Source organism: Manis javanica, chromosome 1 (assembly GCF_040802235.1).
Source record: "Manis javanica isolate MJ-LG chromosome 1, MJ_LKY, whole genome shotgun sequence".
Taxonomy (NCBI): Eukaryota; Metazoa; Chordata; class Mammalia; order Pholidota; family Manidae; genus Manis; species Manis javanica.
The window spans coordinates 221,412,979-221,438,298 of record NC_133156.1 but is presented as its reverse complement, the minus strand read 5'-3'; the positions used below and the strand labels follow the sequence as shown (position 1 = coordinate 221,438,298).

The 25,320-nt window shown below is 49.2% G+C and overlaps 3 protein-coding genes across 16 annotated transcripts in view; 2 read left to right on the top strand and 1 right to left on the bottom strand.

Annotated features, from left to right (window-relative positions):
* NRBP1 (nuclear receptor binding protein 1) lies at positions 1-10,424 on the top strand. 5 transcript variants are annotated; one of them, XR_012122197.1, is made up of 19 exons: positions 7-159; positions 2,747-2,985; positions 3,167-3,289; positions 3,488-3,589; positions 3,976-4,065; positions 4,215-4,255; positions 4,623-4,717; positions 6,156-6,239; positions 6,424-6,482; positions 6,634-6,732; positions 7,888-8,020; positions 8,538-8,643; positions 8,781-8,831; positions 8,932-9,067; positions 9,267-9,320; positions 9,413-9,476; positions 9,738-9,793; positions 9,876-10,058; positions 10,191-10,424. XR_012122197.1 is itself a non-coding variant. In XM_073215179.1 (18 exons), exons 2-18 carry the CDS (start codon positions 2,776-2,778, stop codon positions 9,978-9,980), a joined length of 1,608 nt encoding a protein of 535 aa, XP_073071280.1. In that variant the 5' UTR covers positions 1-147; positions 2,747-2,775; the 3' UTR covers positions 9,981-10,424. The 5 variants fall into 5 exon arrangements, 4 of the variants coding, with proteins under 4 accessions (XP_073071280.1, XP_036865326.1, XP_073071282.1 ...); XM_073215179.1 differs by having other exon boundaries at positions 1-147; positions 9,876-10,424; XM_037009431.2 differs by having other exon boundaries at positions 9,876-10,424.
* KRTCAP3 (keratinocyte associated protein 3) lies at positions 10,340-22,531 on the top strand. 7 transcript variants are annotated; one of them, XR_001851696.3, is made up of 12 exons: positions 10,340-10,589; positions 10,729-10,913; positions 10,994-11,053; positions 11,220-11,426; positions 11,553-11,687; positions 11,794-11,906; positions 14,672-14,733; positions 17,451-17,510; positions 18,166-18,386; positions 18,615-18,744; positions 19,351-19,516; positions 22,366-22,531. XR_001851696.3 is itself a non-coding variant. In XM_017650627.3 (7 exons), the coding sequence occupies exons 1-6, from the start codon at positions 10,340-10,342 to the stop codon at positions 11,899-11,901; spliced, it is 945 nt and encodes a 314-aa protein (XP_017506116.2). In that variant the 3' UTR covers positions 11,902-11,906; positions 14,672-14,849. The 7 variants fall into 7 exon arrangements, 4 of the variants coding, with proteins under 4 accessions (XP_017506116.2, XP_036865327.2, XP_017506117.2 ...); XR_001851697.3 differs by lacking the exon at positions 17,451-17,510; XR_001851698.3 differs by lacking the exon at positions 18,615-18,744.
* The window catches only part of IFT172 (intraflagellar transport 172), a 30,771-nt gene continuing 17,633 nt past the window's right edge, over positions 12,183-25,320 (bottom strand). Inside the window, exons 19-48 of one of the 4 annotated variants that reach the window (XR_012122189.1) lie at positions 24,813-24,897; positions 24,443-24,535; positions 23,859-23,936; positions 23,380-23,628; positions 23,157-23,235; positions 22,820-22,940; positions 22,491-22,635; positions 21,928-22,017; positions 21,286-21,383; positions 20,974-21,109; positions 20,775-20,891; positions 20,310-20,452; positions 19,505-19,598; positions 19,280-19,344; positions 18,916-19,096; positions 18,571-18,680; positions 18,333-18,462; positions 16,462-16,560; positions 16,150-16,259; positions 15,958-16,021; positions 15,754-15,840; positions 15,343-15,459; positions 14,669-14,779; positions 14,356-14,475; positions 13,730-13,825; positions 13,455-13,514; positions 13,272-13,370; positions 12,795-12,974; positions 12,530-12,621; positions 12,183-12,329 (exon numbers count right to left, since the gene is read on the bottom strand). Coding sequence is in view for 3 of the 4 variants with exons in the window: in XM_017650619.3 (XP_017506108.3) it covers positions 12,240-12,329; positions 12,530-12,621; positions 12,795-12,948; positions 13,272-13,370; positions 13,455-13,514; positions 13,730-13,825; positions 14,356-14,475; positions 14,669-14,779; positions 15,343-15,459; positions 15,754-15,840; positions 15,958-16,021; positions 16,150-16,259; positions 16,462-16,560; positions 18,333-18,462; positions 18,571-18,680; positions 18,916-19,096; positions 19,280-19,344; positions 19,505-19,598; positions 20,310-20,452; positions 20,775-20,891; positions 20,974-21,109; positions 21,286-21,383; positions 21,928-22,017; positions 22,491-22,635; positions 22,820-22,940; positions 23,157-23,235; positions 23,380-23,628; positions 23,859-23,936; positions 24,443-24,535; positions 24,813-24,897 (3,313 nt within the window). In the remaining variant the exon portion in view is untranslated. The remainder of the gene's footprint in view (positions 12,330-12,529; positions 12,622-12,794; positions 12,975-13,271; positions 13,371-13,454; positions 13,515-13,729; positions 13,826-14,355; positions 14,476-14,668; positions 14,780-15,342; positions 15,460-15,753; positions 15,841-15,957; positions 16,022-16,149; positions 16,260-16,461; positions 16,561-18,332; positions 18,463-18,570; positions 18,681-18,915; positions 19,097-19,279; positions 19,345-19,504; positions 19,599-20,309; positions 20,453-20,774; positions 20,892-20,973; positions 21,110-21,285; positions 21,384-21,927; positions 22,018-22,490; positions 22,636-22,819; positions 22,941-23,156; positions 23,236-23,379; positions 23,629-23,858; positions 23,937-24,442; positions 24,536-24,812; positions 24,898-25,320) is intronic. The other 3 variants (XM_073215172.1, XM_037009430.2, XM_017650619.3) reach the window with 3 other exon arrangements.

Genomic DNA, 25,320 nt, shown 5'->3' with positions numbered 1-25,320 from the left:
GCACCGCCCATCTGTTGGTCGGGACGCTGCGAGGGCGGGGCCCGCAGTTCGGTTGCGCTACGGAGCGCAGCTGTGAGGGAACCTCATCAGTGGTCCCGGAACCCAAGCTGGAGCTGAAGCGCAGGCTGCGGAGAGCGGAGTCGGGAAGTGAGAGCCGAGGTGGATGAGAGGGAGGGAGGGGTTCGGCGAGAGGGCGGAAAGATCGGACTCCGTGGCCCGGGACGGTGGCACTCCGTCAGGCGGGTGTCAGGAGGAGGCCCTGCTCACTCGGTGGCCCAGGCCGGGCCCGCCGGAGCCTAGGGGCCGCCTCGGCCCCGCAGTCCCTGCCTGGGACACTCCCGACGTCCCCTGAGTGGCGACGGCCCGGAATTATGCCGGCGCGGGGCTCGAGGCCCTAGTGTTCGTATAGAACTGGGGCTGACGAGAGGCGGGGTCACGGCGGGGGCGGGGGCGGGGGCGGGGGCCGCGGGCCCAGCGGCCTGCGGAAGCGCAGTGTCGCGGCCGCGCCTGCTCGCGGGGCTCGGCGCGCCGGCTGCGCGGGGGCGTGGCCTGCGCCCCAGTCTGCGCCGCGGGGTTGGCCTTTGGTGAGGTGGCTGCGGCTCGCTCTCGGGCCTGCACCACTGGCTCTCTGGAGCGGATGCCCGGCACGGCGACCTGTTGGAGTGTGAAATTACTCCCCAGAGCTTGCTTTATATGTGATCGGATAGTCCTGTAGGTCTTAGAGGCCCTCTTTAGTCCTGTCAGGGTGAGAGCACACCGGAGTGTTGTGGCCTGCGAGATGTTACTGAGGAGTTGAAATGCAGAGGGCCCGCAGTCCAATAAATGCAAGTCTCAGAGGAAAACTTTGCAGGACGCTCTCCCTATTGCTCAGAAGTGAACACGCCTTGCTTGGGGTGGCTGGAGGCAGCGAAGGAGATTGTCTTCAGGGGCATAAATGGCCTTTTCCTTATGTGGTCTCATTTAAATCTCTGAACGACCCTGAGACAAAACTCCCAGTGTTGCAAAGCTTTCTTCATCAGCAGAGAAAATGCTGAGGGATTTTGGGTATTGCTTTCATTTTGCCTCATGGAGAAAGATTGGAGAGGGAGAGAAACAAACACATTCCAAGGACATCTCTCTGACTGATGAAAGTTTGTCTTCTCTTGTGATGCCCTTCTATGCATTAATTTTATGTGCCCTGGGTCCAGAGGTTTCATTGGCTACAGGCGCCCTGTATTAGAATTCCACGGGCATTTCTAATTGCTAGAAATTTTACTTAGCTCTTCAGGGGAAGAAGAAGGAAAATGATCTCTAGCTCACTTTCTGGTGGATTACTAAGACATGCAGGTAGTAGCTTTCCTGGCTGGATGAATAAAATCTATGGCAGGCAAGGACCTAGAAAATAACATAGGGAAATAATATCTTGCCAGGTTTTCTTTGTAGTGCTTTGTTACCTTCTGGTATTTACTAGAATGCCATTTAATAAAAATCTCCTGACTCTGGGAAACATAGTATAGGTTGGGAGCTGAGATGGGTGGAAAGGGGCATCTGAGAGTTCTAAAAAGTAATGAGGGTTTTTCAAAAGATTGGTGTTGATGAGAGGCTTCTGTATTCTGAACTGATTTAGAGGTGTATATCTACTTTCCAGGATATTACTTTCATACTGGAGAGCACTCCCTTGAGCCTAGCGCACACAGGTTCCAACTCCTTCATAGCCTTTGTTCTTAGATATATGGAATAACATTGGTGGTTGTCCTGTGACTCTCTGGACAAGTTAGTGACATTTAGCTTTTGAGAATTCTTTTTCTTCAAGTGGCCATGTCTCTGAAAAAATACTATGCTATATAGTACTTTTTTCTGTAATGGCTGTATCTTGAGTCATTTATAACTGAAAAGAATATCTATGTCAGATCCAGTCCCCCAGAGGATGGAACCTTGACTCATGTGAATGAAATGAAAGCTGGAAGCTTAAATTTGTGGCTCCATGAGTGGGCATCTCATTTATTTTGTTCACTGTTGTATCTCAAGCACCTAGCCCAGTGTTTGGCCCACAATAATTGTTTAATAAACATTTGTTGAATCAGTGAATGAAAAAAAAAATGTTGCTAACCAACACTTGTTTGCCACACTCACATCACAGGGAAGGTGAGGTCATCAGGGATGAAGTCAGTAAACACTGCCAGTCACCTTGCCAAAGGGTAGCCTAGCATGAACTGGCAGGCTTATTCTGTGTATGGGAGGGATGGATAGTGAATGCCAAGGTTAGTTCTAATAAAATAAATCAGGTGAGGGTTTCATGTGGATAAACTGAAGAGGAGTGCTACAGGTCCAGCCTTTGGTCTGGATCAGTGTAACATGTTGGGGTCTGCAGTCATTTGTTCTGAATAGTGCCTACATAGCTTAGTTCTTGAGCACAGTGAATGGTGGGTAGGTAAGGATTCAAAGAGAAGGCTATTGAGTTTTGTTGAGAAGGAACAGAATCCCTGATTTTGTTGTTCATTTGGACCCCTAAGAGGGGTTACACTGACTTAAATCTTGTGTTTGCCATTCGTGGGTAGATGATATTCAACTAAGATAGCTTCTCTTCTGTAGGCTAGGAGAGTAGTTAATGTTTCAGTGTTCAGACAGGACTAATTCTGATTTTGGATTTAAAAGAAACAAGGGAGGTATATGTTTGAATTTCTTTTTTAACCCCAGATGAGGTTATTAAGATTAATCTTTATAGATCTGTGACCCTCATTGTCTTCTCCCTCCATCCTTGCCCTAGCCAGTTCAGGCCTGAGTGTTTGTTCCAGCATGTCGGAGGGGGAGTCTCAGACAGCAGTCAGCAGTGGCTCAGACCCAAAGGTAGAATCCTCATCCTCAGCTCCTGGCCTGACATCAGTGTCACCTCCTGTGACCTCCACAACCTCAGCTGCTTCTCCAGAGGAAGAAGAAGAAAGTGAAGATGAGTCTGAGATCTTGGAGGAGTCACCCTGTGGGCGCTGGCAAAAGAGGCGAGAAGAGGTAAAGTGGTGGTGGTATCACTAGAGACTGAATTCTAAGAGGTGAGAAGTGTAGGTGCTAAAGTCTCAAAGGGGCACACCAAACTTCAACAGGTCAGAGCCTAGGAGAGATGAGCATGTAGAGTATTAAAATCGTGGGTTCATGAAGGAACTTTAATTCCCTTTCATTTGAATTTCTTCAGGTGAATCAGCGGAATGTACCAGGTATTGACAGTGCATACCTGGCCATGGATACAGAGGAAGGTGTAGAGGTTGTGTGGAATGAGGTACAGTTCTCTGAGCGCAAGAACTACAAGCTGCAGGAGGTAGGTAGTGGTGAAAGGATACGGCCTGTCAGATGTTGGAATGCTGGTGTTAAAGAGGAATTGGTGTTGGGAAGCTGACTAGGAGGAGAGTATTTGGGGGTTAGATCATTTCTGGGGAGGGTCAGGGAATGGCTTTTCAGAATTACAGTGATTTCTGAACCCTGTTATCCTGTTATCCCACTCTCTCATCTGTTCCAGGAAAAGGTCCGTGCTGTGTTTGATAATCTGATTCAGTTGGAACATCTCAACATTGTTAAGTTTCACAAGTATTGGGCTGACATTAAAGAGAACAAGGCTAGGGTAAGAACTTTTTCCTAGCTTACTAGCTGCATTTATTTATTGTCCCTTTTACATTCAGAAATTAAAACAAGGTAGTTTTGAAACAGAACTAGAATAAGCTGCTGTGGAGATAAGAGTAGAGCTTTGACTATCACCTTTGCCTTTTGCCTAGTTAATAGATGGGGCAGAAATGAATGAACTTTTGTTTCTTTCCCACAGCTCTTATTGTTCAGTAGTTTTCGTGATCCTGTTAAATCTAAGGGAGTGGTGTTAACATAACAAGAGAGAAACTTAACAACAACAAAAAAATAAGCTTCTAAATTTAATATGTATATATCTGGTATATATGTTACCAGGTAGGGGGTCACTTCTACTATAAGGCCTTAATGTGTGCTTTGATTCTGCAGGTCATTTTTATCACAGAATACATGTCATCTGGAAGTCTTAAACAATTTCTGAAGAAGACCAAAAAGAACCACAAGACTATGAATGAAAAGGTATGGAGGGGGAACAGACAAAGCTTTAGGCTGGTTTGGGGGTTTAAAAAAGATTGTTAATTATTAAAGCTGATCAGGAAGGGATGAAGGAAACTGGTTGGAGGGTTAAGAGAGAGGATTATTGCTGATCCTTGATCAAACTATTCCAGGCTTGGAAGCGCTGGTGTACACAAATCCTCTCTGCCCTTAGGTAAGTGGGATTGGGTTAGTGTCTTCCCCATATTTCCTGATTTGGTTCCTCCAAACAAATTCAGGGTACAACTCTGCTGTTCTTTTTTGCTTCTCCCCACTTTCTTTGAGTCATATACTATCAAGATTAGGCCCCTATGTGTCTTTTAAAGGGTCCATCCTAATGGCCTAACCACAATACTATCTCCCACCTCTTTCTCCTAGTGCTTATCTAGCTATTTAGCTCATCAGGCATAATGGAGATTCAGAGTATGGGGATTATCTTTGTGGTGACCAGCAGGAGAGCAGGCCCTTGCTCCTCTTAACCCTTGGGTTCCCCCTGCCCTTAATTTCCCAGTGGCCCCTCTAACAGCCCAGTGCCCCCACAGCTACCTGCACTCCTGTGACCCCCCCATCATCCATGGGAACCTGACCTGTGACACCATCTTCATCCAGCACAACGGACTCATCAAGATTGGCTCTGGTGAGGGGAGGGAGAGGTTCTGGGCAGGGATGCCTCGGGACTTTGGGAACCATGGGGGTAAGATGAAAGGAATGGGGAGAGCACAATTTTGAGGTATGGGCTGGTCATAAAAGAAAGGACCTTGTTAGGGGTAATTTGTAGGGAGAGGCCAGTTAATAAGTGGAGAGGGGATAGGATCTAATTTTGTACTGTTTTGGAGGGATGTGGGTTAATACAGAGGTCTTGATAGGATGTTGGGCAAGAGATGGGTATAAGGTCTGACTTGAGCCCCTGGGGCCAGACCTGACCAAGGAGGTTCCAGGCTGTGCCTGCTGTGAGTCTTTTCATTTGCTGAGTATCTGTGTGCAGTGTGTAACATTCCGTGTGCCGTGTCTGTGTGTTGTTTGTCCATTTGTCTGGGGCTTGGCTGCTCCATCGCTCACAACTTTTCTCTGTTTTCCTCCCTCCCGCTTACGGGCTGCTCTGTTCCCAACAGTCTTTCATAGGATTTTTGCTAATGGTGAGAGCTCCCTCTGCCCCAGTTGGGGCTCGTTTGTGCTCCTTCTGCTCCCCTATGCGGCTGCCCAGTGCATGCAGTCGTGGGAGCAAGTGCTGCCCCCTTACTTCTCCTCCCTAATTATGCCTGCTCGGCTTTTGCCCTACCAGCCCTCCACCTGCTTGCCCTTCCATAACCTGCTTGTTTCCTGTGGATTCTGCGTGGCTGGCCACTTTTGTCCTGGATTCTTAATCCCCTCATCATCAGGCTGGTTCCCTAAGTCATACTGTGCTCCCAGACTCTGTGATTTGTAGTCATTGTTCATGATCTGAGTCCAAATTGGGCCTGGCCTTGTTCAGCCATATGGCAGGCAGTGTTAAGAAATAAGGGGGTAGAGTAGGGGTCTAAAAATTTCGGTGGATTAAAAGTGAAACTGGTTTAAGGGTCTTGGTTCAATTTTGAGCTGTATTTGAGTTTCAGTTAGCAGAAGTGGGTATGAAGGAGGCTATCTCCTTGGTTTTATGTTAATCCTTCTTATTCTTCTTTATCCAAGTTTCTAAGGCCTCTAATTGTCCCAGATTGGGACAGGCTACCTGTGTTTTTATGTTATTTGCCGAGTGGATGAAAGAAATAGACCAAACATTTTCATGTGACCAGGGATTAGATGTACCACTGTAGATGGGCAATGTACAGGTCACAAGTTTTTCCTGAACCTGTGTTGCTCTTTGACCAGCCCAAAACCCCCATGCACCTGTTAGTTTACTGTGTAGTGTTTGTTGCTATGGAATTAGGGACCTTAGATGAGAAGTGGTAAACCCTCGAAAGGGGAGGTGGCTGGTGTCCATGTTTAGTTCATCATGGGAAAGGGGATAAATTTGCTCCTGTTGAGGGGCCTCTCTCTCGAGTGAGACTATGTGGTTTGTTGGTGGTGGTCAGATTGTGGGTATCTCCCCCTACTCCCAGTGGCTCCTGACACTATCAACAATCATGTGAAGACTTGTCGGGAAGAGCAGAAGAATCTACACTTCTTTGCACCAGAGTATGGAGGTGAGGCATCCTAGTTTTTCTGCCCCTCCCCCACCCCCTAAGTTTCTACCTTATAACCTGAGGGAGAGAGGTAACATAACTAACTTCTAGTCCTCTACTGGCATACAAAATGTATGTAAGGCATTTCTGTTGTCCCCTACCCCCCCATCCTCTGGTTCACCAAAGCCATCTCTGTTTTCCCTAGAAGTCACTAATGTGACAACAGCAGTGGACATCTATTCCTTTGGCATGTGTGCACTGGAGGTGAGGAAATCACAAGGGGACTGGTGGAAAGTTAGAAGATGGAAGGGGGAAATGGAGGGAGGAAGGACAAGTAAGGTATTGGTCTTGAGGCAGTGATTGTGGAACACTAAGGTTCTTAGGTCTCTACATTTTTTTACCCCCTTCACTGAAGATGGCAGTGCTGGAGATTCAGGGCAATGGAGAATCCTCATACGTGCCACAGGAAGCCATCAGCAGTGCCATCCACCTTCTAGAAGACCCATTACAGAGGGTAGGAATCTTCAGATTCACTCCCTCCTCAACAGACTTTGAATTGTCTTAGGGTTTTTCTTCTTTTCTACTAGCTGGGAATATGCTGTGTTATAAGAACAAGAGAATATAAAATAGAAAGGACAGGTAAAACAGTGAACATTTTCCTAAGTTTTCTGTATATGTACACGGAGGTTAAGGGTTTAAGATGGTGCAGTGCTGGAGTTAAAGGTTTGTGTGTTAAAATTTAGGTTGTATCTACATGGAGGTAAACTAATATGATGGTTACCTCAGGTAATTGGTATATACTCTCAACCATCTTAACATTTTTAAATCATTTAGTTCAAACTATATCAGTCATTTGGAATTTTATATTTATATAGTTTCAGTTAGGAAAGTATTCAGAAATAATGAGCTAAAATTTAAAGGATATAAGGTTATAAATCAGTAGATAGACTATAGTGAGTAGAGGCTAGACAGGAAGGTCCAAGCAAGGAAGGCTTGTAACTCATTAGATAAGTATAAGAGGGACCGGGAGAGAAAAGGAAGACTAGTGGGAAATCTTGAGGCTCGTATGGAATAGTCTCCAGTTCAGTGTTAGGGTGGGGTGTTCAAGTGAGAGATTAGGTATATGACCTTGCTGGCCTTCAAGATCAAAAGGAGGAAAGCAGGTTCATTATAATGGGACCTAGGAGAGGTAGAAAAGGGGGGTTGTGGAAGAAGCATGGGGAAATGAGTGAATTTAATAAATTGTAGTGGATAAAGGAAATAGCTGTACTAGGCTTGGGAAATAAAAGATGGTGAATGTTACCACAGTAAGTAAGCTTGGGAAGAGAGAAAGTCACTGGTGAGAGGTGGCAAAGAAGGGCAGCAGGGAGTGGGCTAACAGAGCAGAGCAGTAGTAAATAAGGAAAAATAAACAATAAGTTTGAACATAAAAGAAAGAGAAAATTGTGGTTGGAGAGCAGAGAAATAAAACCAGAAAGACAGTGAATTATACCTTTCATATAATACCCTATAGTTTTCAAAGTCCTTTCAAATGCATTTAGCAGTCGGCTCCCTTAACCAGTGCTGAGCACTTAGTACATGCAAAGCTTCGTGCTAAATATAATGAGAGATAAAGAGGGTCACAGTGGGCTGCTTGCCAGATGCCCACTCTACTTGTTCCCTGGTTTAGGAGTTCATTCAGAAGTGCCTGCAGTCGGAGCCTGCTTGCAGACCAACAGCCAGAGAACTCCTTTTCCACCCAGCACTGTTTGAAGTGCCCTCGCTTAAACTCCTTGCTGCCCACTGCATTGTGGGACACCAACGTGAGTCCTCTTGGCCCTGCTAGTTTTCCAGTCTGGAGCCTTGTTGCTATGGCTAGTGTGCTCTCTCCTTTCCTACTTCCAAAGGGATTCTTTTTTTTTTTTAATTAAAGGATCATTGATATACAATCTTATGATGGTTTCATATACACAAAATAGTGCTTCAGCATTTACCATATTATCAAGCCCTCACCCCTCCATTGCGGTCACCACCTGTCAACGTAGTAAGATGTTAGAGAGTCACTAATTGTATTCTCCCTGCTGTAGTACCATACCAGTGACCTACCTATGTTGTGACTGTGAAGTATAGTGCCCCTTAATCCCCTCTCCCTCCCCAACCTTTCCCCTTTGGTAGCCACCAGTCCCTTCTCAGTGTTTTGTGAGTCTACTGCTTTTTTTGTTCCTTCTGTTTCACTTTGTTTTTATTCTCCAAAGGGATTCTTTAACCTGCTGGACCCCTGTGATTTCCATGAGAATCTGACTATCCTTCCATAACATCCCATTCCCTCACACCCTCCAGATATGATCCCAGAGAATGCCTTGGAGGAGATCACCAAAAACATGGACACCAGTGCTGTACTGGCTGAAATCCCTGCAGGACCAGGAAGAGAACCAGTTCAGACTTTGTGAGTAACTAACTGAGAGGCCTGAAAGGGACAGATTGGCCACTACTACCCTGAGGGTTCTGTGTACTGCCCCTTCTCTGAGAGTGGTTGAATCTGCTATTTTGCTTGTTTTCTTCTATCTACTTTCTCTTTTCTAGGTACTCTCAGTCTCCAGCTCTGGAACTGGATAAATTCCTTGAAGATGTCAGGTGAGAGAAGAGTGAGAAGAAGGCTTCCTTGAGGAAGCAGGGGGCGGGGGTACTGTAAGGTGTTCACAGAGCCCCAGTGACCTATCTAATCTCCCTCCAGGAATGGGATCTACCCCCTGACAGCTTTTGGGCTGCCTCGGCCCCAGCAGCCACAGCAGGAGGAGGTGACGTCACCTGTGGTGCCCCCATCTGTCAAGACTCCAACACCTGAACCAGCTGAGGTGGAAACACGAAAGGTGGGGCTTTGTGGGTGTAGATGTCTCTGTGGTCATGGTGGAAGGGAGAGAGGACATCTCAAGTAAGGCTTTGTCCTTTAGGGAAAAGAATGTTTCTGGTCTGTGGCAACCATGTCCTTTGGACTGGAAAGGCTTCCAGCTGTTGGGGTTTTACTGGCTGGTCCCCACCCTAGTGACCCTTGCTGGCCCCTCTCCCCAGGTGGTGCTGATGCAGTGCAACATTGAGTCGGTGGAGGAGGGAGTCAAACACCACGTAAGGCTCAGGCCCAGGGCTGCATAGGATAGGGCTGGGTGGCCAGAAGTTGGGGAAGAAGAGCCTCATTTTCTGATTGTCCTATTCTCCAGCTAACCCTTCTGCTGAAGCTGGAGGACAAACTGAACCGGCACCTGAGCTGTGACCTGATGCCAAGTGAGTTTCTCCTTTCCCTCAGAGGATGGGCAGTCTGTGAGCCTTATCTGTGAGGGACATATTCTGGGTGGGGAAGATGACGAAGCTGTAACACACTGCCTCATACAGAATGAGTATCTTAGCCCCTAAAATGGGAGGGTAGATCTGGCAATTTTGCTTGTATTGTTCTTTCCCAGCCAGGGTAACCCAGCAGGATCTGTTGAAAGGGCTCGTTGCCCCTCGCTCCCACACTGCTCTCACCCTGTCCTGTTTCTCTGTCAGATGAGAACATCCCAGAGCTGGCGGCTGAGCTGGTGCAGCTGGGCTTCATTAGTGAGGTGAGGCTTCTGCCTTCAGCTGCCCTGGCTGCCTCCATTCTTCTCTTCTCTCAGCATGTCTCACAGAGTTCTTCTCCTGCAGGCCGACCAGAGCCGACTGACTTCTCTGCTAGAGGAGACCCTGAACAAGTTCAATTTCGCCAGGAACAGCACCCTCAACTCAGCCGCAGTCACCGTCTCCTCGTAGAGCTCACTCGGGCCAGGCCCCTAATCTGAGCTGTGGCTGTCCCTAGACGTGCTGCGGCCTTCTGCCCCTTCCCCCCCAGTCAGTATTACCCTGTGAGGCCCCTTCTCTCCTTTATTATTCAGGAGGGCTTGGGCTCCCTGGTTCTGAGCATCACCCTTCTCCCTCCCCTCCCTTCTTCCCCTCTGCACTTTGTTTACTTGTTTTGCACAGATGTGGGCCTGGGCCTTCTCAGCAGCTACCTTCTAGTTGGGGGCTAGTAGCTGATCTGCCTGCTCCGCCCAGCCTGTGTGGAGAGGAGGCCCGTGGGCGCTGGGAGAACCGAATTCTACAATCCCGCTGGGGCGGTCAGGGCGGGAGAGATGGGTGGTGCTGCAGTGGTGGCCCTGGGGGGCCGTTGGATTCGCCTCAGTTGCTGCTGTAATAAAAGTCTACTTTTTGCTAAAAGCGTCCTGTGTGTGTGCGCTTCCCCGTCCAGGGAGCGGAGGTTGGGCCTTCAGGTGGCAACCGGGCGGAACTGGCCGCCAGCGCGAGGGCGGGGCCAGGGGCCAGGTGGGGCTGCCCGAAGGCGGGCGCAGAGGGAAGGCATGAAGTGCCGCCGGTGCAGTTTCGGTAATTTCCGGCCCCTCGGGTCTCCTTTCCCTGCGCCCACCCTTAACTCCTGCCACAGCCGCTGGTCAGCTTGGGGCGACCGCGATGGCCTCCCCGCTTCTCTGCTGGCTCAGGCCTGCCCCTCCCTGGTGCTTTGCAGACGCGACCCGTGGCCCCCGGCGGCTTATGCGCATGGGCCTCGCTTTGATCCTGGTGGGCCACCTGAACCTGCTGCTAGGGGCCGTGCTGCACGGCACCGTGCTGCGGCACGTGGCCAATCCCCGTGGCGCCGTCACTTCGGAGTACACCACCGCCAATGTCATCTCCGTGGGCTCCGGGCTATTGGTGAGCTGCGGGTGTCGGGCGGCGGGGCGGCGCGGTGCCGCGGGCGGGGCGGTACGGGCCTCAGGCTTTGTGTTTTCCAGAGTGTTTCCGTGGGGCTTGTGGCCCTCTTGGCATCCAGGAACCTCCTTCGCCCACAACTGGTGAGAGGGGATTTCTGGAGCTTTAATGAGACAGCCTCGAGTCAGGAAAGTGGGGGCTCGCTTTATCTTTAAGCGGGGAAGCGCTTCCACCAGAGACACTGAGGTCTAGTCAGTGGGCGAGTCTGCCACCCCTGGGCTGCTCACCACGATCCTCTGCCCCTGCCAGCACTGGGCCCTGCTGGCACTAGCTCTGGTGAACCTGCTCTTGTCTGCTGCCTGCTCCCTGGGTCTCCTCCTTGCTGTGTCACTCACCGTGGCCAATGGTGGCCGCCGCCTTATTGCTGACTGCCATCCTGGACTACTGGATCCTTTGCTACCGCTGGACCAGGGGCCTGGACACTCAGACTGCCCCTTTGACCCCACCAGAATCTATGTGAGTGTTCTCTCAGCCTTTCTGTGGTCCACACCGCCTTGGTCCTGCCCTTTTAATCACTCCTACTAGTGACACCTGCCCTGCTGCTCCCTCCTTGTCCCCAACCCTTTCCTCATTGTCTTTTAGGATACAGCCTTGGCTCTCTGGATCCCCTCTTTGCTCATGTCTGCAGTAGAGGCTGCTCTTTCTGGTTACTGTTGTGTAGCTGCACTCACCCTACTTGGGGTTGGGCCCTGCAGGAAGGAAGGGCTACAGGAGCAGGTAAGGAAGATGAGCAGAAAGGGTTCATTCAGCATAGACTGCCTATGTTGAAAAGATGCTGAACCATAATTCAGGGCTGGAGTACTAACTCCACCCTCTTCTGCAGCTGGAGGAACTGACAGAGCTTGAACTTCCCAAATGTAAAAGGAAGGAAAATGAGCAGCTACTGGATCAAAATCAAGAAATCAAGAAATCACAGAAAAGTTGGGTTTAGGACAGGTAATGAATGGGCCATGAGGATTGTGCCTGGGAAAGGGAACGGGCAGGAAACCTATCAGAACTGGGTTGAGTCCCTTGCTGTGCTGCTTGCCTTCTGACCCAGGCTCTCCCTTCTACCAAGTAGGTGGTGATCCAGAGGCTCAGTCCACAAAGGTTTCCCACTGACCCCCCAGAATGATATAAACAGTTGTAATAAAGGGACTTATCTTAAACTTGATTATGATTTCTTTTTGGGCCTGGTGTCAGGGTAACCATCAATGAATATAGCAGACTCAGTTACTTACAAGACTTTAATGAGGGGAAGAACCTATAACCATTCCCTGACTTTACCAGCTATTGAAAGGAAAAGCTGGTGCTGGGTAGCCCCCCACACCACTGACTGATGAATTTCAGCACATCCTGGCACACTGGGCTGTGAGAGGTCTGTGGACAAAGAAAGAAAGTGAGAGGAATTCATTAGTGTTGAAGAAAGGCAATTCTCATATAAAGAAAATCAGCTCCATCTAAGTATGGGAATGGGGCTCAGGCCTGCACCTACCTCTTGACACTACCCGCCCCTCTAGTGGTTGGTTTTCCTTCAGTGCTGCTCTCCCTACCCCCACCTTTAAGTCTCCCTCTCTAACCTTGATGGCCATAAGGAACTTATTCCAGTTGTCCTTGTTAGCTGCCTTCCCTGGCCGCTTAAATTCAATTTTGTTTCTCAGAATGGGGTATCCTGTGGGGGAAGAAAAAATATGAACTGCAGCTTGAGAGGGATTGAGGTGTAGAAAGTAAAATGTTCTTGACTTTGGCATCCTTTCCTGAATCATGGTAAAATAGTTTCTTGATCCTGTTGTTTCCCCCTCTTTCCCACCCACCACAGAATATGGGGTGCTGTAGGTTCTGTACCTGTAATGAGGCAGGGTAGTGCCCGAACTCCAGTGCTTGCTGCCACCAGGGAAGCCTCGTAGACACCACGCTCATCCCGAGGCAGAACTTGCTCCAGCCGCTGGTCCATGGAGACTGTGAGCACCCAGTCTCGAACTTCTTCTCTCTGGGCCTCCTGGGGAGGACCGAGGGAGCAGCAGCCTCAGGCAGGGCAGGGCAAGTGGAGGGTGGTAAGCAGGCGAGTTTGCTAAGGCGTCATCCTACATACTACCTTTCACCCATAAATGATCCTCCTCGGACTGGGGGGTCTGGGCACAGCCTTAGTTTTTTCCTCTGCTTCTACTCCCACTGAAGCTATAGTGAAAGAAACAGGCCCTTCCAAAGGCATTGCTGACTGATACCCATTACACAGGCTTGGGAGGAGCAACATAACGTGTCCCCCCTCCTCAGTGTACTCACATTGGTGAGACTGCCTGTTCTCCAATCCTGTGCCCTTACCGGTATGTGCTGTGTGGCTGGGAGTGGCACCTCAACGGGAATGTCTGTGTCCTGAAAGTCAGAGTGGTCGAGGGCATCCAGAGTCCCTTCTTCAATTGCCTGCGGAAGAGTGGGCAGCCATGAGATAGCACAGTTTGTGACAGGCCAAACCTCCCAACATCTGGGCACAGCTTGCCTACTCACGTCAGTCAGATCTAAAAAGCGGTTGAGGAAGATGAATGCCATGTTCTCCCAACCAACTGCCTGCAACAAAGAATAGTTGCAAGTGGGAGTGAGCATTGGGCCTTGGATGCTGTTCTAGGATGCAGGGGGAAGAATCCAGGAAGGTACAGGAAAAGGAAATCCTGCATAACATTAGCTCCATGCTCAGCTTTGCTCTACATAAGCAGATGGGATACTCCTCCTTCCAACTTGATTTCCTTATCTCATCAGCCCCACTCTCCCTTGCCCCAGCTCACCTTGGCAGCAATGCCTGCTTCATAGAAAGCCTTGTCTGCAGGTAGTAGCTGGGTGTGGCGTAAGAGCGAAACAGAAAGCCTGGCAGCTACGGTTTCCTATGGATTAAAGTCGAAGTATTATGATCCTGGCATTATAGTGACTGAGCTACCAGACCAGTGATCTTATAACTAAGGCACCCACAGAACCAGAAAACTAACAATCAGTATTAAATTGCTCTGGATCTCAAGTGCTCTGGGTCTTAGTTTTCATCTGTACGAGAGAACTGGGGCTAGATTATTTCTAAATTTCCTTCCATTTCTAGAAATCCATCATTCAGGTACATGCAATAAATATACAACACACTCTCATGAATAAGCCAACGGTATGTGTATAATAGGTCAATACCAGAATTCAGATTTATGTATTTAAGCCTAATGAAGCTGGAGCTGTATGAACGCAGAGCCCTAAGAAAGTCAAAGTAGCACGGGAAAAAGATCATTCAGCAACAGTTAAAGATTTATTTAAACGGAAGAGAAGCTAGGAGAAAAGTGGGCCAAGCTTGAGAATTCAGAACTTGAATTCATTCAACTTCCAAACATTTCGAGGCATGTCTGTAAGGCTGAGTGCTCCTCCCCCTCCTTCTCACCAGCTGTTGAACGCTCTGGGCTGCAGAGCGAGTGGAATAGTAATGAGCAATCAGCAGCATTGTCTCAAACTCCTCATGGGCTGGAGAGTTTGCCTCACTGGACTTCACCAGGTTTTCACACTAGAGCAGGAAGAAAGCACAGCCTGGGTTAGGGGTCAGAAGAGTGCCAGGGCCACAGAGTAGTCAACTGATGGCCACCTGGGCAGAGGGAGATACAACACATCTGGGAGTAAAGGTTTATGTGCATGAAAGAAGAGACAGGGCAGATGGGTGGAGAAGGCTTTTCACTTCGTTGTCAACCCAACTTCCTTACCAGGTTGAAAAGGACATCCCGGAGATCAGCCCAGCTGTGATAGGCTTCAGCGCTGTTTGTCCCAGGTGAGCTCACCATGTCCATGAAGATCCTTTTATAGATGTTGAAGTTCTGGAGGTTGAGAGGAAGGGAGAGCTGAGTGAGAAGGGGGCGACTGGAAGAGAAAGTCAGTGGAAGCGGGGACAAAGCAAGGAAAACAGGCTGTAAACGTGTGTGTGGAGGAGCCCAGGCACAATGACAGTGTGTAGATTATTTTTAGGGAAGAAAAAGTAAGAAAATATCTTTCTTACTAGTCAGTGCTTTGAGTGTGGGTAGATGTGTGAAGGTGAATGCACAGCCACAATGTTAATGGGTTAATAATGCAGAGAGCTGGGATGCTCAGACCAGAGAGCAGCGTTTATTTTCGGAGGAAGTTAATAAGATCCTAGAGGTGTGTGCACGATTCCTCCCTGGTAGACTGTTCCCTGTGTGTTAGCTAAGAGCATGGGTGGTTGATCAGTGGGCAAGTCCTCCAGGGATGCTGTTCATTTCAGAAGAGGTTGTGTGGGGTGTCTGGGCATGATGCTCTCTAATGAAAGAATCCTTTAAGAAGATAGTTACTGAGGGGATGGGTGGTTCTTGAGAAGGCAAAAATTTCCCTAAGAAAACATTCACCCCAAGGAGCACGCTGGTACCTGAGGGTTAGCAGGGGCTCCATGCTGCACATACAGGGCCAGTGCCTGGGCACAGCCACCCTCTTGGATCAGGTGCGTTGCATACAAAGCCACATACTTGTGCAGGATCTTGTAGTTCTGTCCCGGAGGTGGAGGAAAAGCATGGAGGACGTTGGCATCAATAATACCAGGCAGTGAGGGTCAGGTAATGGTTTGAGGCCATGGATTTATTTAAGATGAAAAGGGCATATGCAGTCTAGGCCCAGCTAGGCCTCTGACCCCAGTTTCAGAGTGTGGAAGACTGGGGTCTCATGCTGATGAGGGACCTTGGGGTTTGGGCTGTGGAGGAAGTAAAAGAGACCCAGCTTGGGGGCAGGTGGGAATGAAGGGACCTGTGGAGAAGAGTGGGGAACAGGAGGAAGAGAGCGGTACCTGCTTGGTAGCTGTTTCAATGCACTTGTCCCACTGGCCCTGCTCCACATACAGGTCCAAAGCAGCCACCACATCCACACCCACCAGCTATGGTTAAAAGACAGTTTTACATGAAGAGAGAGATGACAGGAGCAGGGAGAAGAGTTGAGACTCTTCTTGAGTTTCTCCATGCGTTCTGCTTCCTGCTAACTCTCCAAGTCTCACCGAGTCCACTTTGCCCTGGTTCTTGAGGAACTCTTTATAATGCTGGTCCACGTAGACTTCATACCTGTGAAGATGTGCAAAGATCTTACACTTCACAGTCCCAAGATGCACACAACTTCCCATGACAACTTCCTCCCAGTCTTTACACAAGTAAGTACAGAAGTTCTCCGCGAGGAGGCATCAGGAGCTTACCGGGGATCTAACTCCTTGGCCACACGCTTGGCCTTGTTCCACTCCTCACCCTCAATGAAAGCATCGATTGCTTCCTTGACTAAGTCCAGGTTCAGATAGAGCTCCGCAGCCTGCACAGTGGGAAATCAGGGGCTGGAGACCATCTCTCCCCTCTACTGCCTAGACTCCCCTCTGTGAACACAGCCCTGCTGCCCAGAACTTTGGGGCACATCTGCCAAGAGGCTCACCTCACACCCCCTCCTAGGTGTGCTTGGCACCATCCCACACTTCCTTGTGGAATCTGTTTCTTTTCAGGCCCACTACCCTACTTACTGCACTGTGCTTTCCAATTCCAGTCAGTTGGGGTCCTACGGCCCGAACTACTTCCAGACTTCGTTGGGGAGGCAGAAACTTGATGGCGAGTTCAGCTGCCTGAGTGGTTGAACAGAAGATGGAAATGGGTAGGAGAGACAAATACTGCTGGGGTTCCTCAGCCTGATGTCTTTTTCCCTCCAGTCTCCCACTTTCTTGCACTCTCCCTCGTCTTCTGCCGCCTGGGCCATGCTGGCCTCATGGTCCATCAGAGCCCTACGTGACCATCAGTGGACCTGTTCCTCTCAGTTCATCCTCTTCCAGACACTCTCTTTGCTGTCTGAGGTCACTGTACTTGGTTCTGTCCCCACTGACAAACTGGTTTCTCTAGTTCTTTATCACAGACAGAATCTTGGTAGCATGGTATAGAGAAAGAACCCCTAAGCTCTAGAGTACTTTGTAACTATTTGTTTTGGGTTTTTCTGAGCCTTTGTTTTTTCATACGTTAATAAGAGTGATGGCTAGTCTCTTCAGAACAGAAGCCGCTAGTTACATGACCAGTCCCAACTGAGGTGTGAGTAAGCCCACTGGATTTCAAAGACTAGTGTAAAAAAGGAATATGAACTATCTCAATAAATTTTTATATTGATTACATGTCGAAATGATAGTTTAGATATATTGAGTTAAATAAAATAATTATTTTAATGTGTTTCTTTTATTTGAATGTGGCTACTAGAAAATTGTTAATTGTAAATTTACATGTGTGACTTACCTTTGTGACTTGCATTATAATTCTATTGGACAGTGTTGGTCTAGATCTTGGAAATACCTACTAAACCTAAAACTCAGTAATTCTGTACACCCAAGTGTTCTAGTTTCTTCTGTTTCCACTGTGATGCTGACACTCTCACCGCATTTTAATTTGCACATGGTCCAGTTTAACTATGGTCTTTGCTAATCCTCCTGGTCTTTCCTCCACCTATTTTTGCCTCTCTTTCTTTGCCTTTCAGATCCTTCAAATCTTAAAGTGTCCCTATCTAGGAAGCCAACCTCTGACTGATCTGAAGAAGGTATAGTTGTGCACAGACCCAAGTGAATAATGCCCCAGACTAAGACACAGCAGATGCTTGATAATTACTTGCTGATTAAAATCTGCTCAATTTGTATAGCCAATCATCAGTCCTTCTTTCTACTTCCTTCCCTTCCAACTTCTAAGGGCTATTCAAATACCTTGATACCTAAAGGGAATTTTGTAGAATTGGCATTATCACATCAGCACTTCGTTAAGGGGATGAATCAATAACTCCTAAAACCAAATTTCCCTGAATATAAGGCACATCATTTGAACTATACATGCATCCTGACTTAAAAGACGAAAATATGATCATATATATATGCCTTAGCATTGATGAAACATATTGGCTTGGCTTAATCTGCTAGGGGCTTCTTTTCAGGAGCTGCTGGGTAGAGAAGCCTCTGCTTTTTTCATGGCCTCCATCTGGCCCCAGCTCCAAGAGCTGGATTTGCCCTCCAGGCCTACCTCCTCCCTCACAAAGCCTCCCTGACCCTTCCTGCCCAGAGAGCCCTCACCCTTCTCTGAACTCCACTTTGAATCACACATGTCAGTCTGCACTGAGATACAATAGTAATTAATTGAGCCATGTATTAGTCTCATATGTCCCAATTTCTGGCTGTCAGGGCTCTGACTTTTCTCTCCTTTTACAGCCGCCATAGGTTCTGGCTCTAGCGTCCAGCAAGCACTTAGGAGATCCCTGCTACCTGACTGGAAATAAAAGGCACAGGAGGAAAAAGACGATTTATCTGAGAAGGAACGCTGTGTGTGAATGGAGGCCCTGGGGTCAGAGGGCCAGGAAGGGTGCAGCAGGCCTCACCTTCATCCAGCACTTTTCCACCAGGCCACTGCTTCCTGAGTCCTGCACTTTGAGGTAACAGTCAACTGCGCGGCTATACTCTCCAGCCTGCTCCCACTGTCGGGCTCGTTCCACGAGTCCCTCCATCCCTCTATGGAGATGGGAGTGCTTGGGACCAGAAACAGGGAGAGGCAGCCATGCACCCCTTGTGACCCACCCTCCAGCCCTGCCAACGCTTCCCAGCCCCCTGGCTTCATACCTGACCCCCTTCTTGGTAGCTTCCCGCTCATACTCTTCCTGCAGGGCCTCCAGCTGGCTGGGCACATAGTCCTTGCAGATCCGCAGGGCATCGCTCCATAATCCAGCCTCCTGCTCAGAGTTCCAGGTATCAGAAGGACAGAGGCAGGCAGGACAGCTTTCCACTACCATACAGGTGCTATGGCCCACTGATCCCTGGGTCCTTCTCTCCTCCTTCCTACTGTCTCTCCTTCCCCATCCCCAAAGCTAACCTGCTGGATCTTTCTCGGTACCAGGGGTCGGTGTTGGGCTCCATGGGCTCTCATACTCTCACCCTCTCCTCAGAGCCCTTGACCCAGTGCCCCACCTTATAATAACTGAGGGCCAGTCCCGGTCTCTGGGCCCGAAGCAGCAGCCCTTCTGCTTTCTGAAAGTCCTTCTCCTCCAAGGCCCCCCGGGCCTGCCTCACCAGCACCTCAGCGATGCTGTCAGGGTCATGGGCCTCAGCCACACGCTGAGCTGCTTCCCAGTCCTGGTTATGGACAAACCTGCTCCCAGATGGAGACACAGGAGAGGCTAAGTAGGACTGACCCCTAACAGTGGGAGGCAAACAACCATGTCGCTGAGGGGTATGAAGTTTATTGTCACTAGGGTTAGAGGTGAAGGTGACAACGAAAAATCCTGGGGCTGTACGTGGGAGGACAGGATTCGGGATTTATGGGCTGACTCACATGAGGACTGCTTCCTTGGGTTTACCAGCCCTGATGAATTCAGCTTCGGCCTCTTCAAATTTACCCTACAGGGAGAAAAAGAAAGCCATACATGAAAAGAAGGACACAAGCCTCACAGGCAGCTGTGGGACAGGAGGTTGGAAGACCTGGCAGCAGTGGGCTATGGGGTAGAAAGCAGGGCTCTGTGTCAGAGTCAAAAGCAATGGAAAAGGACCACATCCTTACCTCATCCTCCAGGTACACAGCATATCTGAGATGAATCTCAGGGGTTTTGTGCTTGAGGGCCAGCCGTGAGAGTTCAAAAGCAAAGTCAAAAGAGCTGAAACGGAAAGTGTGGATAAGGTTTGCCTACTCAACAGTTCCTTTTATAAGATGAAAAGAGAAACAAAGGGCAAGAGAAAACAGAAAGTGCAAGGATTGAGGGAGAAAAACAGACAGACTAAGAAAGACAATATGAAGTAACAGGGAAGCATAGAGGTACAAAGGAAGATGTGCATCAGGGACACTTGGAGAAGCTGGTAAGATGGAGCAGGGTGGGCAGAGGGGCCGGGAGGAGTAAGCCTTACAGCACTAGGCCAGTAGAGGAGGAAGGGCTCCCAGGGCTCCCGACACCTGAGCTGCACCTGCGTTAGCAGAGTGGTCTCTCAGCACTCTTACTCCACGCAGGACTACTACTGGCATCAGAACACTTGCTTAAGAAAAGCTCATTTTGCCTGTAATGGAATCTCACTTCCATTACTCAGAAGTAAGCTACTGGCTTAGTGCATCTCAGCTTTGAAAGCTGTTCTCGCTCAATCCTCCCCTTAAAACAGCCAAAGATTAAACACTGTTCTGAGCCCCCAGGGAATAGGAGCAGAGTTACTACTTCATTCTTGTTTCTATCAAGGTCTTCCAAGGATCTCTCCCTATGACATCTCTTCACTCTTGCCTCAGTGTTTAGAAATGCTTTGCAGGTGTACATCAATTTTCCTTCTCTACATAGAGGCCCTGTCTGGAATGCGGCCAGTGGAGAGAAAGCTCAGGGCCTCACCAGTTGTCGGCAGCATGGTCGATGGCAGCTTCTAGGAGCCCCAGCTTATTGAGCAGTCTAACTGCAGCCTCTCCTCCCAGGCTCTTTGCCCACAAATAGGCCACATGTTTGTGGGCATTAGCTCCTCCGTGCACCTTGGCCACCTGTAAAGCAAAGCCACTTGGCAGTCCTCAAAGCAGGAGTACATGGCTGCTCCCTTCTCATCTCTGACCTGACCTCAGCTTTGACAAGGATCAGGTGCCTGTTGTAGAACAACAGGAAGAAGCCTAAGTGTCAGGGTCTATTAACCTGCTTAGGGGCCCAGGATGGATCTCAGGGAATCCACAAACCCTTAAAATTATATGTGAAATTTTGTGTAGGGGGGGTGGACATTTTTTAAAGATACCCACGACCAGTTTACAGTAAGAGTCCCTTGAGAGTGGGAAGGAGGAATGGATGTTCCCACAGTATGGCCAGACTCCTTACCCGGTAGGCCTCTTCCCAAAGCCCATTGGACCGGTACATGTTTACTGTTGCCTTCCACTCCTGAGCCTCAAGGTAGTGATACTCAGCCTCCTGTAATCGGCCTTCAGCCTCCAGCTCCTAGGGAAAGGTGGGTCAGGATGGAGACGGGGCGATGGAGCCTCTTGGGGAAGGGATGCACAGGGGCAGGACATGGGCTTACCTTGCCCAGATGTAGGTGTGTGTCACTAAGGAGATCTGGGTGGTGCCTCCCTACCAGACGGATCATATCATCATACAACTTGTGCTTTTTGAACATAGTGATGGCAAGATCCGGCTCTTCAACTGTCACATAGAGCCTGGGGATGGGAGATAGACCTGGGGCCTCGTAGGCCCAGATTCCTGCTGCTACAGTCATTCCTAAGAGATCCTGTCACTGCCTTCTGGGCAGAGGGTACATATCCTCAGACCCCATCCCTTTCTCCATCCCTGAAACCTCACCTCCCTCCACACCTCCTCTCAGGCCACAGCTCACCTTTCAGCCTCCCGGTACTTGCCCTGCTTCTCCATCTCCTGGGCCTGGGTGATGTACAGCACTGACACATCTTCTGGCCTCATGCACTTCATTGCCAGCTGTGCAGACACACAGAGCAGCCTCAGGTGCCAATTCCCAAGGAGAATGGACAGGGAAGCGGGGCTTCAAGGGAAACTGTTTGCCCAGGGACTCTGCACTTTCCCAACAACCACAGGTGTTTGGTCACTGCCACTCTCCTAGTCAGTTCAGGGAATTCCAAGTCCATAGGAGCAAAGTAAGAACTGCATTCCATTAGAGCAGCAAGCCCAGATACGCCCTGTGCTGGGCGTGTACATCCCCATCCCCATGTTCCTGCCGTAGCCCCCAGGTTCTGGGAGCATGAGTGCCAACAAGGTTGCTGATGCGGGATTTCAGATTTCCCAGCTCCCAAGCCCACCTGCTCCCTTCTGGGAGAGGTCTGGGAACAAGGGCTTCTCTTCATCCTTGCCTGTCCCTGTGATTAGAGATCAGTTACCCAGATGAAATTGTGATACCTTCACCTTTTAGGGAACCCAGTGGTGGGGGAAGATCAGAAATAAGGAAAGTGGCAACACAACCACAAAGCTGGAATTCTTTTGTCAGGAACTCTATCCCATTCTTTACCTTGTGGGCTTGCTCCCAGTGGCCAGCTTGGGTGTACATGTCTATTGCATCTTTTGTCCGGTCCCCCTTAGCATAGAGCTCCTCAGCCATCTGTGGTTGAGAGAGGTAGATACAGAAAGTCAAGAGCAACAGAGTTGAAGCAGCCTTAGGAAAGAACAGGTCTCAGCTGGGATGGAATTGAGCCTGTATGCACGTGTCAGGCCTACCATTTTAAAAAAGACCAGCCCCAAACTAGGAGAACCACACAGTGGGAGTTTAAAAGGGCCTCATGTTTCTGCAACGTGAGGCAATTCTAGACTGTAACTGACAGAGGTACTCATGAAGAGTCCTCTGCTAGCACAGGAAGGGAACTAGAGATTCATTTTATATATCTGGGAGAGGGATCTGTGACATGCTGGAAGGAAGTGGAGAAAGTAAACTGTCCTTCTTCCCATTCAGGGTGGTTGATGCCGTTGGCCCCAGAAAGAAGGATCTAGTGAGGCGGACCCCGTTTCTGTTCTGCGTTCTCTCCCTGTCATCCTGTACTGCATTACGTCAGGCTGCAGAAAGGGGCTCTTCCTCACCTCATACTCCTGCAGAGACGCATAATGTTGGGCCACACGAGGATAGTATTTGGACGCGATGTTCCGGTCCTGTAGATCTAATATATAAATTGCCTTCTTCCACTGGCGGGCACCCAGAGCAGCCTCAATTGCTTTAATGGAGCACCTAGCATAGGTGGGAAAGCCATAAATATGTATGAGGAGAGAGGAAGATGGCTGGAGGTGAATGGCCACCTTGAGCATACTCTAACCAACATTTCCAGATCTCTTCTTTTAGGCCTTGGTGCCCTTACTTGCTCCATGACCTCTCATCTCACTCCCCATCTCCTTTGCACCCCATGCCACTGTACCTGGCTTCAATGTAGTGATTAATGGCTGCATCCAGCTGCTTCTGCTGCACCAAGTGGTCCCCCCACGCCTCCTCTAGTCTCACCACCTCTATTGGGAATGCCAATCGAGCCAGCTCCACCGCTGCCAGAGATAAAGAGGGTACTGAGCTCAGACTTTCAGGGATGGGCCTCAGGAGAAGAAAGGGAAACGAGGCATGGAAAACAGGTGAGAAGTAGAGGCATGTTGGAGAACTGGAGAGTCAACCTGAATAGATGCATGAAACAGGTGCTGGGGGACTGTTTGGACAAGAGCGTACAACAGGGAAGGGTGGGTTAGTGAGTCGTGGGTGGCTAGTACCTTTCATGAATGCGCTGCCTTTGCAGTAGCATTCCAGGGCCTGCTGTGGGTTTTGAATCTTCTCAAAAAGATCCCCTGCCTGTTAACACAAACCATTTATACAGTGATACCCTACTAGGCACAGAATCAAGTACCAGCATTCCCCATGGGAGGGTCAGGCACTGGGTAGGAGAGGGGCACTGAGCCCTGGCAATGAGGGACAGGAGCAGGAAGCCAGCCATACCCTTTCGTACAGCTCCCCCTTAATAAGGGCTGTGGTGATGTGTTCTACCAGCTCTGTGTTGGCCAGCAGTTCCTCTTGGGTCAGTGCCAGCCGAGCAGCTTTGGCAGGGAGCCCAGCTTTGAGGTAGAGACTGATGGCTGCCAGCCCATCCCCTTGGCTCTCCTGCAGTTCACCTGCTCGTTCCTCTTGCTGTGTGTCCATCAGCCACTGGTAGTAACCCCGGCACAGCTTCTCCAGGGCGGGGTGCCCCTGGCACACAACAGAGAAGAACCAGGGTTAACATCCCATTCCCCTGCCCTGCTGCTTCTCCAGTCCCACAGTAACAACGGCAGTCCTCCTGACCACCTGGGTCCTCCCCTCCCCATGTCAGGTCCTGGCCCCAACCCCAGTCCAGCTCCTGCAGCCTCCTTGACAAAAGGAAGTTTCTGATGTTGGTGGAACTGAGTTCTGTACAACTGTGCAAAGGACAGAACTGGTACCTTGGCCTGAGCCACAGCAATACACTCGTCCCAACGGTGTAGCTCCTGGTACATGTCCATGGCCTCCTCAACAGCATTCTAGGGGAATGCAGGCAGAGGAAGGAGGGACACCAGGGTCAGAAACCAGCAGGCTCTCCTCGGCCAGTTAAGATGCCAGCCCATGTGGACTAAAAGCCTCATCCTTTATTTATGCACAAGCAGAGGTGGATTTGTTGTGAAACTAAAAGAAGCTTCAGGGCACCTTATTTGCACAGGTCCCTTCCAAAGCAATTTTTCTTAAAGATGACTCCTCAAATTGTATAAGCTTCAGGTCCCACAAACCCTGTATCTACCTCCATGCATGAGAATTGCAGATAGGCTCTGGAGCCCACAGGGAGACAGTAGACTGCTCATTAAAGAAAGAAGCAAGTCAAGATTAATGTGGAAGAGATTAAGCAAGCATGAAATGAACTGTATAAACCTTTCTAAAAGTTCTCCCCAAACCTGTGGAAGCTCAACTGACCAGTGCACTTTCCTCCCCAAGTCTGAGTTGCATTTTCTTCCCTCTGAACCTCTCTTCTATCAGGTGCCTCTTCTCCCATTACCTGTTCCAAGAAGATCATTTCAGCCAGCTTGTAGTTTTTCTCCAGCATGGCTAGACGTGCACGGACCTGATAAAAGTCTGTTCCTTCTCCACCCTGAGGGACAAAGGAGGTTCTGGTTGTTCTGTCAGTGCCACAAGAGCTATTCTGTCACCGCGGGCTCAGACAAGGCCAGAGAGACAAAGAAACTGAAAGACTTGGGGAGATACAAAGTTCCATGGGGCTTAAAGGCTTGAGGCTTGGCAAGGAATTCCAGAATGGTCTGGCTTGAGGTGGAAGTGGGCTGGGCAGGGGAGAGGAAATTAGCCATGACTGGAAAGCTAGGAATCATGGGGCTGAGTGCAAAAGAATGATTCAGGAGGATAATACTTGCATATTCCCGAGACACTTGGTCTGCAATCTCATTGGTTTCATGTAGGAATCGAGCTTTTGCTACGTTGCCCAAAGCAGAAAAACACCTACGATGTGAAGCAATAATAGTACTAGTAATATTATTATAGGCTCATCATTAAGTCATTGATTCAGCAGAAACATACTGAGCATCTCTTATGTGCCAGGCATTGTTCTTGCCATTGGAGACACAAAGGGTATGAGACAACAGGGCCTTGCTCTCGGGGAACTTACGTTCTCGTGGAAACAAATCAACAAAGATAATTTCAGAGAATGAAAAAGAAAATAAAATACTGTGATACTACAGGCAGTAACTGAGGGGACAATTTAAGTTGGTAATCAGAAAAAGCCTGTCTGGAGAGCTGACACTTGAATATTAGAAAGAGTCAGTCATGACAAGAGGGAGGAAAATTATCCCAGGCAGAGGGAAGAGTTAATGTAAAGAGCCTGTGGCAGGGGTGTGCCTGGCATGCTCCAAGGGTCAAAGGACA

Excerpts from the sequence above, each read along its gene's own strand:
- NRBP1 (XM_073215179.1), top strand. The coding sequence starts at position 2,776 with ATGTCGGAGGGGGAGTCTCAGACAGCAGTCAGCAGTGGCTCAGACCCA. Across the intron at positions 4,066-4,214 it reads ACAAGACTATGAATGAAAAG|GCTTGGAAGCGCTGGTGTAC; the intron begins GTATGGAGGGGG and ends AAACTATTCCAG. Across the intron at positions 6,483-6,633 it reads TTGGCATGTGTGCACTGGAG|ATGGCAGTGCTGGAGATTCA; the intron begins GTGAGGAAATCA and ends CCTTCACTGAAG.
- KRTCAP3 (XM_017650627.3), top strand. The coding sequence starts at position 10,340 with ATGGGTGGTGCTGCAGTGGTGGCCCTGGGGGGCCGTTGGATTCGCCTC. Across the intron at positions 11,054-11,219 it reads ACCTCCTTCGCCCACAACTG|CACTGGGCCCTGCTGGCACT; the intron begins GTGAGAGGGGAT and ends TGCCCCTGCCAG. Across the intron at positions 11,688-11,793 it reads AGGAAGGGCTACAGGAGCAG|CTGGAGGAACTGACAGAGCT; the intron begins GTAAGGAAGATG and ends CCTCTTCTGCAG.